The sequence below is a fragment of the Heteronotia binoei genome, chromosome 1, assembly GCF_032191835.1.
Source record: "Heteronotia binoei isolate CCM8104 ecotype False Entrance Well chromosome 1, APGP_CSIRO_Hbin_v1, whole genome shotgun sequence".
NCBI classification, from domain to species: Eukaryota; Metazoa; Chordata; class Lepidosauria; order Squamata; family Gekkonidae; genus Heteronotia; species Heteronotia binoei.
In genome coordinates this window covers 18,355,987-18,372,342 of record NC_083223.1, presented here as the reverse complement: position 1 = coordinate 18,372,342, position 16,356 = coordinate 18,355,987, and the positions used below count along the sequence as shown (strand labels likewise).

General features: G+C 44.8%; 1 protein-coding gene across 1 annotated transcript in view; it reads right to left on the bottom strand.

The window, feature by feature from the left end:
* Nucleotides 1–5,432: 5,432 nt before the first annotated feature.
* Nucleotides 5,433–16,356, bottom strand: part of KPNA3 (karyopherin subunit alpha 3) — a 41,864-nt gene continuing 30,940 nt past the window's right edge. The window contains exons 14-17 of the mRNA XM_060231409.1: nt 16,262–16,333; nt 15,996–16,158; nt 11,171–11,265; nt 5,433–8,340 (exon numbers count right to left, since the gene is read on the bottom strand). Of these exons, the coding sequence (XP_060087392.1) occupies nt 8,242–8,340; nt 11,171–11,265; nt 15,996–16,158; nt 16,262–16,333 (429 nt within the window). The 3' untranslated portion in view covers nt 5,433–8,241. The remainder of the gene's footprint in view (nt 8,341–11,170; nt 11,266–15,995; nt 16,159–16,261; nt 16,334–16,356) is intronic.

The following is a 16,356-nucleotide window of genomic DNA, read 5'->3' as shown; positions in this document are numbered from 1 at the left end:
GAGCAGCCCGGAGATGGTACGTGAGTCTATACGAGTTGAGCGGCCCAGAGCTGGGGAGTGTGCATGCTTTCTTACAAGGCATGCTGCGCCAATACGAGGACCCCCTTCGAGAGGCTCGGGCCCTCAACGTGCTGAAAGACCTGAAGCAAGGGACCCGCTCAGTGAGAGAATACACAGCGGAGTTCCAGACCCACTGCACACGGGCGAGAGGATGGAACGAGGTGATGAAAATTGAAGCCTACCAGAGTGGCCTCAGATCCGCCTCCTGGATCAGGCCCTCCACCAGGCACGACCAACAATGCTGGTGGGGTGGATCCAATTGGCGGGCGAAGTTGAAACCAACATGGATCGAGTGGCTCTGCAGCGACAACGGGAGGGGAGCAGAGGGGGACGTGAGGCTCAGTCAGGGGCAAAGACCGAGTCCAAAAAATCTACCTCCCGAGCAGCTCCGCAAAAGGGTCCGCCACCTGCAGGTGCTACTGCTGTGGCGACCCGGGGCATTTGGTCAGGGAGTGCCCCGAGAAACCTCGAGCCCCCCCTCTGCACCGAAGACCACGGGCCCCAAGGCGAAGAAAACGCCGGGAAGACCGAAGGAGCCCAACTGGGGCAACACCGCATTGTCTGCGATGCTTGACGAGGATTTTACCAGGGGGAATGAGTCGGGAGACGAGTCGGAGCCATCGGGAAACGAGCACGACCTGCCCTAAGTGGTGCCGAAAGGCAGGTCGACGCCACACTGGCACCACTGCGGGTGAGAATATCCGGACAACTGTTTTTAGTCCCTTTGACTTTGTTGAACCCTAATAATAAACGATTTATGCACACCTGAGTGCTAATCGACTCGGGGTGCACTAGGGAGATCATCACCCCGAGGCTAGTGGAAGTGCTAGGGCTAGCAAAAAAGGCCCCACCTCACCCGCTACAATTCGAGCAAATGGATGGGACAGTAATGAAGGGGGAACCGTGTGTAGAAGAAACCCAATTTTTCCCAGTAGGGATTAAAGAACACTGGGACATGGAGGTGTTTGTAGTTGCACCCTCCTCATCCTTCGATGTAGTAGTGGGGGTGGGATGGCTAGCGAAGCACCAACCAAACATCCAGTGGGCCGAGCAAACCATAGACTTTGACAGCAAAAAATGCACCCACCACCAATGGTTGGTAAAGTGGGGCCCCGCGCCTCCCCCCAAGAATGAGAAACTATGCCTAACGATAGAGGAAGTACGCTCCATCCCACAAGAGTATCGGGACTTACGTAGAGTGTTTAGTGAGGAAGAAGCGAACGAACTTCCCCGCCACAGAAACACAGACTGTGCCATAAAACTCATACCAGGGCAAGAATTACCCAAAGCGAAACTATATTCAATGGGATGGGCAGAGAAGGCAGAACTGAGAAAATTCTTGGACAAGAATTTAAAATGGGGGGTTCATCCAACCTGCCACGGCCCCTCACACAGCCTCAGTACTGTTCAGAAAGAAGAAAGACGGGGGGCTTAGACTTTGCACAGATTTTCGTGGGATAAACGCCATATCCATGTCAAATGCCTACCTCATCCCACTGATTAAAGACTTGTTGAGCAAAGTATCAGAGGGGTCCATCTTTACAAAGTTAGATCTGAGAGACGCTTACTTCCCAGTCAGGATTAAAGAAGGAGACGAATGGAAGACAGCGTTCAATACTCCCTTGGGACAATTCAAGTATCTAGTGATGCCGTTTGGGTTACAAGGGGCCTCCGGAGTGTTTATGAACTTTATCAACGAAGTACTGAGGGAGTACCTGTACAAAGGGGTGGTGGTGTACCTGGATGACATTATCTATTCGAAAGATCTCCCCTCCCACATAAAGTTGGTGAGGAAAGTGCTCAACACCCTGCTGGAGCACAAGCTCTATGCTAAGTTGTCAAAATGCGAATTTCACCAAAAGAAACTTGATTACTTGGGCTTCAGAATATCGGGGAAAGGTCTAGCCATGGACCCAGTGAAAATCCAAGCAGTGTTAGACTGGGAACCCCCGAGGACACGTAGACAGCTCCAATCTTTTATCGGATTTGCAAATTTGTACCGCGAGTTCATAGAGGGCTTTGCCAAAGTGATGCTACCACTAACCGATCTGTTAAAGACAAACGGGCGGGGGCCCAATGCAAAAAGACCAGGCTCGAAGTTAGCATGGTCCCCCGAGTGTCAGAAAGCGTTTGAAAAATTAAAACAACAGTTCACTAGTGAACCCATCCTAGTGCACCCAAACGAACTAAAACCCTTCGTGGTGCAATGTGACGCCTCCGATGTAGCCATCGGAGCCATATTGATGCGGAAAGATTCTGAGGGCAGGCTAAAGCCCTGCGCCTATATATCCAAAAATTTTTCCAATGAGCAACGTAATTGGTCGGTCTGAGACAAAGAGGCCTTTGCAGTAACATTTGCCTTAAAGACATGGTGGTCCTGGCTGGAAGGGGCCAGAGTACTATTTGAAATATGGACAGAACACAAAAACTTAGAGGCGCTCACTGGGTGCCGAAAATTAACCGCCAAACAGATTAGGTGGGCGGGATTCTTCACCAAATTTGATTTCACGCTACGTCACATCCCTGGCTCAAAAAACTTTTTAGCAGACGCCCTCTCTTGGCTACCGCAACACGAAAGCCAACGGGAGGAAACCATAGACTCTCTCATCCCGCCCTCAGCAGTTGCAGGGGGCCTAACTACACGGTCAGGGAAAAAGACCGGGAAACCAGAACTGTGGGGGGGAAACAAACTAATCACGGAAGTGGAGCAAGAAGGGGAGGAACGGCCGAAAGGACTAGTAAAGGGAGGAGGATTTTGGTATCATGAAGGAAAATTGTACATCCCCAAAAGTCTCCGCCAGGAAGTGCTATAGCACTGCCACAACAGTAAATTAGCAGGGCATTTCGGCTATGTAAAAACACTGCACCTAGTAAACAGGCAATTCTGGTGGCCCCAAATAAAAAAGGACGTTTCAGAATTTGTAGCTTCTTGTCCAACCTGCATAATGGCCAAAAAGAGGGGAGGGAAACCACCCGGCTTACTGCGTCCCACTCCAACCGCCGAACGGCCCCGGTCAGTGGTGTCTATGGACTTTATAGTTGAACTGCCTGTCTCGCAAGGACGGACTGTAATTCTAGTAGTGGTGGACACGTTTTCTAAACAAGCCCACTTCATTCCTTGCAAACAACTCTCCACCGCTAAGAAACTAGCATGCCTGTTTTTCCAACACATTGTGAAACTACACTCATTCCCAGACAAGGTCATTAGCGACCGCGGCCCACAATTTGTTGCCAACTTCTGGTGGGAGTTTTGCAAACTAACAGGTATTGAACAGGGACTGAGTTCCGCCTACCACCCGCAAACGGACGGACAGACGGAACGAGTGAACTCTCTTCTCGAACAATATCTAAGGTGCTTCATCAATGACCAACAAAACAACTGGGTGGACCTATTGCCTTTTGCAGAGTATGGGTACAACAATAGCCTGCATAGCTCCACAAAAACCACCCCGTTCCAAATTGTAAATGGATACGAAGGGAAACCCTTCCCCAGTTTGCCAGCCACCAACCCTACAAGTTCCCCCACCTCGTGTCACCAATGGTGGGAAACTCTCACCAAAGGGTGGGGAATAATCCAAGAAAACCTAGACATGGCCAAACGAGATTACAAGGCGCACTTCGACAAAAAACACTCGCCTGAATGGAACTTCAAAGTGGGGGATACGGTGTTCCTCTCAACCAAAAACTTACCATTACCACAATCATCCAGAAAATTGGCATACAAATATTTAGGACCTTTCAAAATCAAAAGAGTGATAAATGCAGTGACTGTTGAACTAGAACTGCCTAAAATGTTTAGTAAAATTCACCCTGTTTTCCATTGCAGTCTTCTGAAAAAAGATCCTGGAGCTACGTCTTGGCATCCATGCCCTACGACGCCCACCCGTATTCAAGTGAGGGGTCAGAGTCATCATGAAGTGCAAGAGATACTAGATGCCAAGCTAAAACGAGGGATAGTGAACTTCCTGGTTCGATGGAAGTACTTCTCCCCCTCTTGCGACGAGTGGGTTAAGTCAACAGATCTAATGGCACCCCTTCTTTTGAAAAGATTTTACCTACTGCACCCAGACAAACCTCGAGCACGAGCTTAGGGGGGGCAGTATGTCAGGCTCTGTCATTCTATCATATTAAAATTGTAAAATACTAACCAAATGGACTCTTCATACTAACCCAAAGCCTTTTGTTGTACTGTAGCTAGCATGCATACCAAAGAGGGGGACGTTGGATGTGTAAACTTTGTTTAGGTTGTAAAGGAGCAAAGGAATGCGACTGTTAGTAGATACTGCGGTTGGCCAGCATCTTCCCAGAGGCAAAAAGATAAGCGGAAGCTCTCGTGTGAAAGTTTGCACCTTCACTCCCTGTTGTTTTGAGAATACTGGCTTTGTTTAGATATTGCTTTGATGTAGATTCCTTAAGAATAAGAGACACCCATTCCCAGGTATCAGTCTTAACTTTTGTATCCAACAATAAGTTTCCAATAAAGTATACATTGTTTCAATGAATACTGCCTTGAGTCTCCATCGCCTGAAACATATGGAGGCAGGCAATGGCAAACCACCTCTGATACACTCTTGCCTTGAAAACCCCATGGGATTGCCATAACATGGGATGTTCCCCAGAGAGTACTGAGATCGGGAACTCAAAATCTCCTAGTTATCCCCGGGCCAAAAGAAGCCCGCTTAAAATCTACCAGGGACCGGGCCTTTTCTGTTACGGCCCCTTCCTGGTGGAACCAGCTGCCGGAAGAGGTGAGGGCCCTGCGGGACCTTGCTCAGTTCCGCAGGGCCTGTAAGACAACCCTCTTCCGGCTGGCCTATGACTAGCTGGTACAAGAAACCAAGTGTAGTTATACTAAATGTCTGCTGTCCCTAATGTTTTAAACGGTTTAAATGTCTTAAAATTTTAAATGTATTAATTATTTTAACTGTTTTTATGCTTAAATTCTATTTATGTCAAATTTTTATGTTGTGAGCCGCCCTGAGCCACTTGTTGGGAAGGGCGGGATATAAATCATAAAATAAATAAAATAAATAAGTCAGTTGTGACTTTATGGCGCGCGCACACTCATCCACACAAAAAACCAAGATTGGTGCCACTGCAGTAATCAGAGTTTAGGAAGTGCCAGTTATCACCCATCTTCTACTTCTCTCTTGGATTCTTGCATTTATGGACACTGACTTTATTCTTGTACATGGTCAAATGTGGTTTCCCATGAGATGAGCACTCTAAAACGAGCATCACAACACACTACCTTATTTCTTGGCATTTGAGTCTATCTCCCCCCAAAGCAATAGGCTTAAAGAAAAATAACCCCACAACCCCACTGAAAGTTAAAGCTTTGCTGTTTTCAAAATAAGTTCTTAAGAATGATAGTATTCGATAGCAGCTTTTTATTGGTTATAAAACCTAAGCCCATATACAAAATTAGGAACACATTTAGATGCCTCTTTTGAAAGAATGATTTTAAATCTATTAACTGATAAGTTCTTTAAAAAAATAATAAACAACAAAGCAATTTTAAAACACTGTTTTGAAAACTTAAAAAGTGCAGCAAATATACTTTTGGCTTGGATCCCAGGATCCCATAGCGTGAGCGGAAGGATTTCTGCTTGCATGGGAGGAGAGAGATTGCTTTTGTGCCGCCGATTCCTTGTCTGTGACCCCTGAAGCTGTGCTCTGCAGGACTCCCCCGAGCCAGATTGCAGGGTGTCGCACGGAGAAGGAAACTGGCAGCGTCTTCTGCAAGCAGAGTGGGCCTTCCGCTCGCACAGCATGGTTTCTGCGTCCAAACGTTTGCTTCCTTTATTAGCTATGAAATGGCTGAATCCCAATCAAGAACTGATAAAGGACTGAGAAAAATGTTACCGCTTGAATCAATTTTCCTATGTTTGTCTCTATGCACTGAGTGCAAAGGGGGGCACACTCTACTGCCACAATAGTGGAAAATCATTAAACTTGTTTTGAATGTAATATCTAGGACATAGAACACAGGCTTACTATTTAAAAGGGATGGAATAGGGAAGAGATCTGCTCACGTTATCAGCTGCATGTCTCCTTTGAAAATCCAAAAACGGTGACCATATATCTAACTTTGATTTGATAGTGTCTTTTTTTTTTTTCCAGCCAACACAAAATGTCAGGATCTTCGACGATGTGTGAACAGGACACAAGTTACCAAAATTTAACTTAAACATCTGGGTAAAGAAAAGGCACAATGAATTTCAACTCAATTTTTTATGTGCACAAGAGTTGAAAAGTCTGAGCCACCTTAAAGAGAAATTGATTTCCCTCCCCCCCACCCCCAAATTTATAAAACCTATAAATAGAGGCCAAACCACTATTATTAAAACAGATCATCTAGCAAGTAAAAATCTTGCAGTTTAAGACACATACTTGTATCCTTTTGAGATACAAGAACAACTCGCTCTTTAAAGTGGCTCCACCTAGGCAGAGAAGATATTTAAATGGATGAACACCTGCAAATGTCTTGTTCCTCAGTGGAAAAAAACAGCTGATCGACAAGCTTCGATGGCATCTGTCCTTATCTTCATCACAGTAAATACAACCCACATCCAATAATTACATTAGTTTTACATTTTCGTTTCGTTTCGTAATCCCTTCACATCAAGGCATTGGGAAAGTTACATCCAGTGAACAGCAACGACAAAGCCAGTTTGTGTAACAGCAAACAAGAGTTTAAATTTCACCTTTTTTTTTTTTTTAACCCACAGCAATTCCCAAATCCCTCTAAAAAAACAGCCAAGTTGGACAGTTTTTCCCATTAACTACCGACCTCCTATGTTATCAGCTCATGCCAATTCATTTGCCCTGAGCTGCAAGTATTATTAATGCTTATGCTGAACCACACAGCAACTCCCACAAAGCCTCACACAACTAGTATGTATCTTTTTAACTATGTGAAATAGGTTTATAGACTAGAATTTTCTATCATTTCTTCCAATACTCCAAAGAACGAAGCTTTTATGATGCTTCTTTTTAAAAAAAGAAGAGTTGCTAGTTTGTTGCCAACCACATCATCAAAAGCACTGGTAAGTAAAAATAGTTTTAAGACTAAATTACAGTAAACATGAAAAGCTCCACAGTTTTTAAACCCAAAAATATAAATCAACATTGTTCAATTTATAAATTTAAACGGAAAAAAAAATTAATAATATACTGACTACCGAAAGATGAAAGCAAGATTCTCATTAAACCAACGCTCATTTGGGATAGCTTTGTGTTTCTCTAATCTGGAACCCTTGCTTTCAGCTTTAAACAGAAGTTCAAGTCTGTAACAGGTTTGCAGCTCAGGTAAATTACCATGCACAGCACTTCATTACTTCAAAAAACAGCAGGAACACACAGGCTGAAGAGCGGTCAAGTACAACTTGCTGTTCTCAAAAAATAAAAATTAGGTATAATGGCCAAGTTTTGCTAGTCCAAATCTAAAAGTTCATTCTTCGATTTCCAAGTTTCTGAGGCAGTAATAAAACACAATTACCAGTTGAGACGTCTGTTTTTTAAACCTGTAATCAATTATCAAGTTCTTCAAGAAGTTTTTTTTTGTTAAATTTCAGTTTTCACCAATGAAAATAATTTGAACTTCCATTTTCTTTTATTTTTTTTATTCCTCCACGTGAAATATATGAAAATATGTTTGTCGAACAACCATGGCGGAGGCTTCAAAAAAATTTTTAAAAAATGAATCGGGCCTCCCAAAAAAGTCTTCCAAAAATGTAAGCATATCCTAACTTTAAGGAGTCCTGATCCACAGCACTGCGCTCTTGTCCAAAGGAAGCTTCTTTCTCTGTGGAAAGGCAATGCGCCATCGCTAAAGGGGACACTCGGAACAAAACTGCAGGTTGTGGTTCTCGGCATGTGGCGCGGGGAAGAAGGGAAAAGACCAAAAAAAGAGGAAAGGTAGCAGGAGCTATTAAAAAAAATTCTATAACAGTTTTATGAGATCATGCATATGCTTTTACAGTCCATGTGACAGTGACTTTTGGCAACGGCAAAGTGACCCGATATATGACTTGCTTCAGAAGCATCAAACAAGAAGGCATATGCTTGGAACCTTTTTTTTTTTTTTTAACTTTTTCCTCTTTTGAATGGTAGCCATCTGGTGGTTAACATCTTATTGGTGTGGGACAGACGAGATGGACTGCGTTTGTTATCGAGAGCTTAAAAATTAAATTCTTTCGTTTGAAGGTTGGCCGTGGGATCGAAGTTGTAAGTGCCTCCTTGCGTCGCTTCCGGAATGAGGCTGGGGTCTTCGTCGATCTGCGAGAGGCAAAACAAACAAACAAAAAAACCACATTTCATAAAGATGGAGAGAGAGACCAAAGATTTCCGCTTGGCTTTAGCTGCACCTGGGTGTTACACAAGCACGATTCTCAGAAGATAAGCAGAGTCAGCCCAGTTAGTGTTTGGACGGGAGACCTTAGGATTGCCAAGGAGAGGCAGGCGATGGCTAGCCACCTCTGAATGTCTCTTGTCTTGTGCTCTGATCTGAACATATGAAGCTGAATGGATAATCAGGCCCTCGGTCCATCACAGTCAGTACTGGCAGCGGCTCTCCAGGGTCTCAAGCTGAGGTTTTTCACACCTGCTTGCCTGGACTCTTTTTAGTTGGAGATGCCAGGGACTGAACCTGGGACCTTCTGCTTACCAAGCAGATGCTCTACCACTCAGCCACTGTCCCTCCCCAGCTTATCGAGTCCCACAATTTTTTTTTAAAACAAGTTTTAATAGAACTGCAAGGTGCTGTACAGTGTTGTACACTGGTGGGGGGAAGGGTTGTGTAATCTAAATGGTGGCTGCAGCACACGGATGGAAGTTAACCTTATGCCCCCTAGTCAGGGTCACTGTAAGTGGGCTGTGACTTGCTGGCACATTCCCCCACCACCACAACCCTTAAATTTTGGGATAACTTTTAACATTTCCCATTGGTTTGCAAAAGATAAAAAGGCTCTAAAAGATTCTTGTACAACACAAACTGTTTCCTCACCCCTATCTCAGCTCTGCTACTATATGCCACTGGGCAGATGTTTTTAAGTATTGAGTCATTCCTCTAGCCCAGGGGTGGCCAAACCTGTTTAATGTAAGAGCCACGTAGAATAACTGTCAAATGGTTTGAGTGCCACAAGACATGAACGTCAGGTGTTTGAGACCTGTGAGAGAGGGAGGGAGGAAGATAGGGAGGGAGGGAGGGAGAGGTGGAAAGAAAGCAACTTTAACTTTGAATGCGTTTTTCAAGCCACTGGCTGGCTTGCCTTAGTGATTTAAAGAGACAAATGCCCATTCTCCAAGCCAGCTGATGGGGCAGTGGGGGCCTCAAGAGCCACACAATATAAATGAAAAGAGCCACATGTGGCTCCTGAGCCAGTTTGGCCACCTCTGTTCAAGCCTGTGCACCTCAAACCTTTTTTGAACCTCTGGGCACCTTTGGAATTCTGACCCAGTGTGGTGGGCATAACCACAAAACGGCAGTCCTGGAAGGTGCTGTCATTCACAAAGTGGCTACCCTGGGGAAGTGGAGACATATACACTCAGAGGAAGCCCAACTGCTGGAAACAAGACTAATTTTTTTAAAAAAAATACACTTAAAGGGGAGATAGAGAATAAAACCAACACTGTTGCAGTGGCTGCTGCTGAAACAACATTATCTTAAATCTGCAGAGCGAATCACATCTCCAATGTCCAATCAGAAGCCCTGCTGAACAGTGCTTCTTCTCAGCTGAGTTAGCATGAACCAGCTCAGATTTTTTAGCCTCCAGCTCACACGTTTTTGTCTTAGCTCAGGAAGGATGACCCCAGAGCACGCTAATTTATGCAGTAGCTCACAACTTTAATGCCAGCAGCTCACAAAGTAGAATTTTTGCTTACAAGATTCTGCAGCTTCCAATCTCAACCCCAATTTCCCCTAGGGAACACTTTCCCTACGAAGAAAGGTTAAACCGCTTGGGGCTCTTTAGCTTGGAGAAACGTCAACTGCAGGGTGACGTGATAGAGGTTTACAAGGTTATGCATGGGACAGAGAAAGTAGAGAAAGAAGCGCTTTTCTCCCTTTCTCACAATACGAGAACTAGTGGACATTCAATGAAATTGCTGCGCAGTCAGGTTAGAATGGATAAAAGGAAGTACTTCTTCACCCAAAGGGTGATTATCACATGGAATTCACTGCCACAGGAGGTGGTGGTAGCTACAAGCATAGCCAGATTCAAGAAGGGAGTGGATAAACATATGGAGCAGAGGTCCATCAGTGGCTATTAGCCACAGGGTATTGTTGGAACTATTGTTGGTATTATTGGAGGCAGTGATGCTCTGTATTCTTGGTGCTGGGGGGGGGGCAGTGAGAGGGCTTCTAGTGTCCTGGCCCCACTGGTGGACCTCCTGATGGAACTTGGGTTTTTTGGTCACTGTGTGACACAGAATGTTTGACTGGATAGGCCATTGGCCTGATCCAACATGGCTTCTCTTATGTTCTTATGTTCCAATTCCACCTCCTAGAACCGGGGCCTTAACAGCATGCATGCATTTTGGAAGGTCACCCATTCCACCCGAGATCAAGCAACTTTCTAAGGAGCCTCATAAGCAGCTGGGGCTTGGCTGCTTTCACCTTGGGAGGCCTTGCTCAGCATTCAACGGGGAAAAGGTCATAGTGGCTGTTTTGCAAAGCACTGGACACTAAGATCTCTATGTGCTAGATGCAAAAGCTTTGATCTGCTTACAGAGCTCCCACTGTTTTTTAAAAATAAATTTTAATAGAACTGTAAGGTGTTGTACACCAGTATGGGTGCATGTGTGTGAGTGAGTGATGTAATCTGAACTGGGGTTGCAGCACATGGATGGAAATTAACTTTTTGTCCCCAGTCAAAAACGCTGCTTCTCCTATTCCAAGCGATTTACCCTGTGATGGGGGAAACATACAGCTATCTGTGAAGCATCTCCATGACCCCAATTGAAACTCACCACAGAAGCTTCTGGGCCTTAATAATCGACACAACAATCTGGGGTAACTCATCCATGCTATTAAGCCAGAAAACAATATTCTCACAGAACACTTTCAACCACTCCTCACTGTATTTTTAATAGTCACAGAGGTACTTACATCATCGCCAGAGAAATACTGATCTATTATTTCAAATGCTAGTTTATAAATGTCTTCATTCTCGTGTTGCTGCAGCGCTTCAATTTTCTCTAGCCCTGGTCGAGAGGAAAACACAAAGGCAAAAATCAGTTGCTTTTAAAATCACTTAACTCTTGAAGACACTTGCTTCGGCTATGAGTGTTTCAAATCCCACAAAAAATACACGAGTGTGCAGCTTATAGTCAGCCATGTTCTTGAGACAGAAGAGCTTTAGGTACACGCGATTCAACAGCACACTAAAGCAGAGACCCATACAATGTTGTTAGGCAGGTCATCTGCTTTTTGTTCCCCTTGACCTCACAGCGAGTTTGATACCTTGGTCCTGGGGTGGCCAAACTTGTTTAATGAATAAATTTCAAATGTTTGAGAGCCACAAGACATGAACGTCAGGTGTTTCAGAGCCACGAGGGGGGCAGGCAGGGAGGGAGGCAGTGTTCCCTCTAAGCTGAGTTAGTGTGAGCTAGCCCACATGTCTGTAGCCTCCAGCTCACACATTTTTGTCTTAGCGCAGGAAAAATGGCCCCAGAGCAAACTAATTTATGCAGTAGCTCACAACTTTAATGCCAGTAGCTCACAAAGTAGAATTTTTGCTCACAATACTCCACAGCTAAGAGGGAACATGGGAGGGAGGGAGATGAGGAGGGGGGAGGGAAGGAGAGGTGGAAAGAAAGCAACTTTATCTTTAAATGCATTCTCTAAGACACTGGCTGGCTTGGCTTAGTGATTTAAAGAGACAAATGCCCCTTCTTCAAGCTGGCTGACAGGGCAGTGGGGGCCTCAAGAGCCACACAATATGAGTGGAAGAGTCACATGTGGCTCCCAAGCCACAGTTTGGCCACCACCGCCTTGATCCTTCTGAACTGCTCAGCCAGAGTGACTGCTGGGGGCAGTGGTTTGTGATGGTTCTGCATGCAAAGGGTGGTGTTGAACTCAAGCTTAATCTCCAAGGTAAGGTGAAATATGGGTCCAGAACGAAATAGGTGCCTGGTCTGCTCTGGAGGGGTTGCACTCTGCCTGAAATTGTCTGGCACACCGTCTGGGAATGCTCTTGGACTTCTCAGTTTCTGGACAAATGGGGGAGGGGGTGAGATGGCCACAGGGATTCAGGTTCACATGAAGACATGACGCTGCCTTATTTGGAGTCAGTAAAAAGCAAACACACCGGGCGGGGTGGGAGGGTCCTGGGGTTAATCAAGCTAAGGCAATCCAAAAAACTGAATTGGATTTGTATAGCACTACTTTTGACTCTGTTTGGATGCCGTTTATATTCTATCTTTCAGGATTTGACAACCTGACTTGGCTACCTAACTTAGTAAAAACAATACTATTGATTTGATAGGTATTAACTTTTTATAAATATTATCTCTTAATAATATTGTTTGTTAAGTAATTTGCCTTATATGTACGCCACAAGGAACAAAAGGTATACCGTATTTTTCGGACCATAAGACACACTCCCCCCCCCCCCAAAAAAAAGTGTGGGGGGGAATTGTGTGCATCTTATGGTCCAAATACTAAAAGATGAGGGGGGAGGGGCCTGCAGCCCCCGGGGAGAGAAGCAGCGAGATCGCTCCCTCCGCCCCCCATCGCCAACCCAGCACTTCGCAGGGAGCGATCTCGCCGCTTGTCTCCCAGCCAGGCGTGCTTCCCTCGTGCCTGCATGCCTGGCTGGGAGACAAGCAGCGAGATCACTCCCTGCGAAGTGCTGGGTTTGCGGTGGGGGCGGAGGGAGTCGCCGCTTGTCTCCCAGCCAGGCACCTGCGTCTTATGGTCTGGTGCGTCCTATGGACCGAAGAATACGGTAATTATCTTGTTAACTTAATTTTAATTTATATGTTATTAACTCATCTCCCTTGGTTTATATTACTGTGTACTACACTGATTTAAGTCTATATTTTGCTATTTTTTTTCTGATTACTGTAACCTTTCCGAAAGCTAATAGAAGAAAACTATTGTTTAAAAACAAAAAAAGATCAAGCTAAGGAAACCCCTATGCCTACTGAGAAAGACATTGAAAAATAGCTTGAGGCCTGGGCGTTCTCTATAAGAATTTTTTTCTCCTCTGTTTAAAATGACACATTAAAAGGATATGGCTCTGTGGGAGAAGCTCAGGTGTGGATCAAGATTCAGAAACCAGACCTTTTGCATCCATTACTACTCAGCTGAATGGATATTCTTATCTCCATGAGTAGCACCATCATTTTTAATAGAGCTACCTGGAGAATTTTTGAGAGCAGTTTTGACTCATGGAAGTATGGACTTGGGAGTATGTTTTGTATGAACCTTGTTGTGTGCAGGGGTGGAATTCTAGCAGGAGCTCCTTCACGTATTAGGCCACTTCCCCCCAATGTAGCCAATCCTCCAAGAGCTTACAAAAAAGAGCCTTGTAAGCTCCTGGAGGACGGGCTACAACAGGAAGGTGTGGCCTAATATGCAAAGGAGTTCCTGCTAGAATTTCACCCCTGGTTGTGTGTATTTCCAATTGCACTACTGAAAGTTCACCGCTTACTGTGTATTTTGATATTGTATGAGAGGTGTCTATTTGATATCATTATATATTACATGGTGAAAAATTAGTGAAGGCTAACGTACTATTTACTGGGGGGTTTCCTTATTTGTCAGAGCATTGGTCCATCAAGGTCAATACTGTCTAACTCAGACTGGCAGCAGCTCTCCAGGGCCTCAGGACTTCTACATCACACATAATATGATCCTTATGGGAGATGCCGGAGATTGAACCTGGGACCTTCTGCATGCCAAGCAGATGCTCTACCACGGAGCCACAGCTCATCCCAGCTGGGTTCAACGGCTGTGACCATAACTGGGAAGAAGTGACAAGTCATAGATACTTCAGGAACATCCAGGCTCGGAGTTTTTTAAGCAGTTCCATGTGCCTTTGGTTAACTGTTCAAAAAATATCAGTGACTACAAAACGCACAAGCCAAAGCACAAAAAAACGGTTTGTATCATCACGGAGACCGGGTGGGCCAGTACTTGATGTACAAGATCCTGGCATGCCATTCTACTGTCCCACTGTGAATGAGGTGAACCCACAGAGGAAGATCTCACCTGCTCCAGAACTTACAACTTAGGACAGTGAAGAGGCACTGCCATTCCACACTGTATTCTGAGCAACGACCCTAGATCATGGGAGTCAGCGGTCTTTGAATGAGCAGTAGATAACTGCAGCATTCCTACGAGCACCCAACATGCATTTCCAAACAAGGCTCTACCACAGGGGTAGCCAAACTTGCTTAACTTAAGAGTCACACAGAACAAACATCAGATACTTTGAGTGCTGCAAAGACATGGACATTAGATGTTTGAGAGCCGCAAGGAGGGAGAGAGGGAAAGAAAACAACTTTATATGCATTCACCAAGCTTCTGGCTAGCTTGTCTTGGGGAAGTGACAGAAATGCCTTCTCCGAGCCAGCCAACGGGGCAGTGGGGGCTTCGAGAGCCGCACAGTAAGTGTGAAAGAGCCACATGTGGCTCCCAAGCCACAGTTTGGCTACCTTTGGCTTTATCACAAGCAATGTAATACGTTGCAATTAAAAATCATTGGGGTAAACATAAAAAAATTCACAATGTGAATCATCTCCCTCTTAAAGGCTCTCCACGGCAGGAAGGTTATGCAGCAAGTTACTTGGGCAAATTATTAGGGACTGTAGTCTACACATTATTTTGTCTAGTTTGCTGTAAGCTAGATCCCACAATGTTAATTTTGCATCATTTAATATGCCACTTTGACGCTTATACTGTGCTTCAGTTCTGTCTCTTCAGATCTCTGGCTGGTTCTACAACCCAAATCCTATTTATTTTGTTCGTTGAACATCCTGTTCGGTCGATTGTATTGACTCGCTGTGTGTAATCCGCCTTGAGTCCCAGTGAGAAAGGTGGACTAACTGCCCACAGGTTGGAAATAGCCCTCTGAATCCCGGATGAGAAGCAGCAAAACAGAACGTAACTGCAGGCAATCCCTTGCCCCAGCATCGCTAAAGGCCTAAGTGTGACCAGAGATGCTCCTGTGAAGATGGGGCAACAAGATGCAAACAAAAGGTTGCCCGAGGTCACACAGGCCCATTTGTACTGGAAACCCAGGGAAGCAACAGATGACCCTTGCTACTACGCCCTACTTGTGAATAAGGGACACTACTGAATTTCACAATGTTGCTGTCTCTTTCCCTTGTTCTACAGTCTCAGCACCAACTGCATTATTTTGTCCTTCTAGGAATCTCTGCCCTTAGATTCAGATGTTATCACATCTTGTCATCTGCTTACTGGTTGACTGAGAAGAGTGGGGAGGGTTTAATGGTACTCGTACTTTGATCCCAATAAGTAAAAAGGTAAAGGTAGTCCCTGTGCAAACACCGGGTCGTTACCGACCCATGGTTGTGACGTCGCATCATGATGTTTTCTTGGCAGACTTTTTATGGGGCGGTTTGCCATTGCCTTCCCCAGTCATCTACACTTTACCTCCCAGCAAGCTGAGTACTCAGTAAGTAAGAAAGGCTATAAATGAAAATATAAATGAACTTGAACATCCCTATTTTGACTGTGCTTTTCCCCTCTGCAAAATGAATACAGGAAAACTTTCTTTTCCCATGACTTTCAGCTTCATGCTGAATTTTCCCAGTAAAAATACATATGCATCACCGGCACCTTAACCATACGTGTGTAAAAAAGGCACGCTGTATGCATAAATTGTGATTAAAATGTGCAAAAGAAAAATGAATGGATGGGCCCACCAAAACCATTTGCAACGGACAGCATCCTGAAATCTCACCTCCACATTCTTCAATGATTTCTGCTATTGTGCTTGCCTCATCGCCAGCCATTATTAAGATGTTTTTCAGCCCGTCCAAAACCACTTGCACCACTTGAGAGTCTTTGACCGATAGCAAGTTACAAAAAGGCGGGATGACGCTCTGCTGTACAAGATACTCAACCTAAAGAGAAGTTAAAAGCATTCAGAATGACAGAAGCATAAATAAAAGTCTCTTAAAATGAACTTGTTGACAATGACAAAGTTGCAGAGAGGGACACACATACCTGATCTTTCCTCCCACTTATTGTTAAGTTGCTAATTGCCCACGCAGCTTCCTTTTGTGTGCCAAAGTCTCCCTGGAGGATGTGAACAGACAATT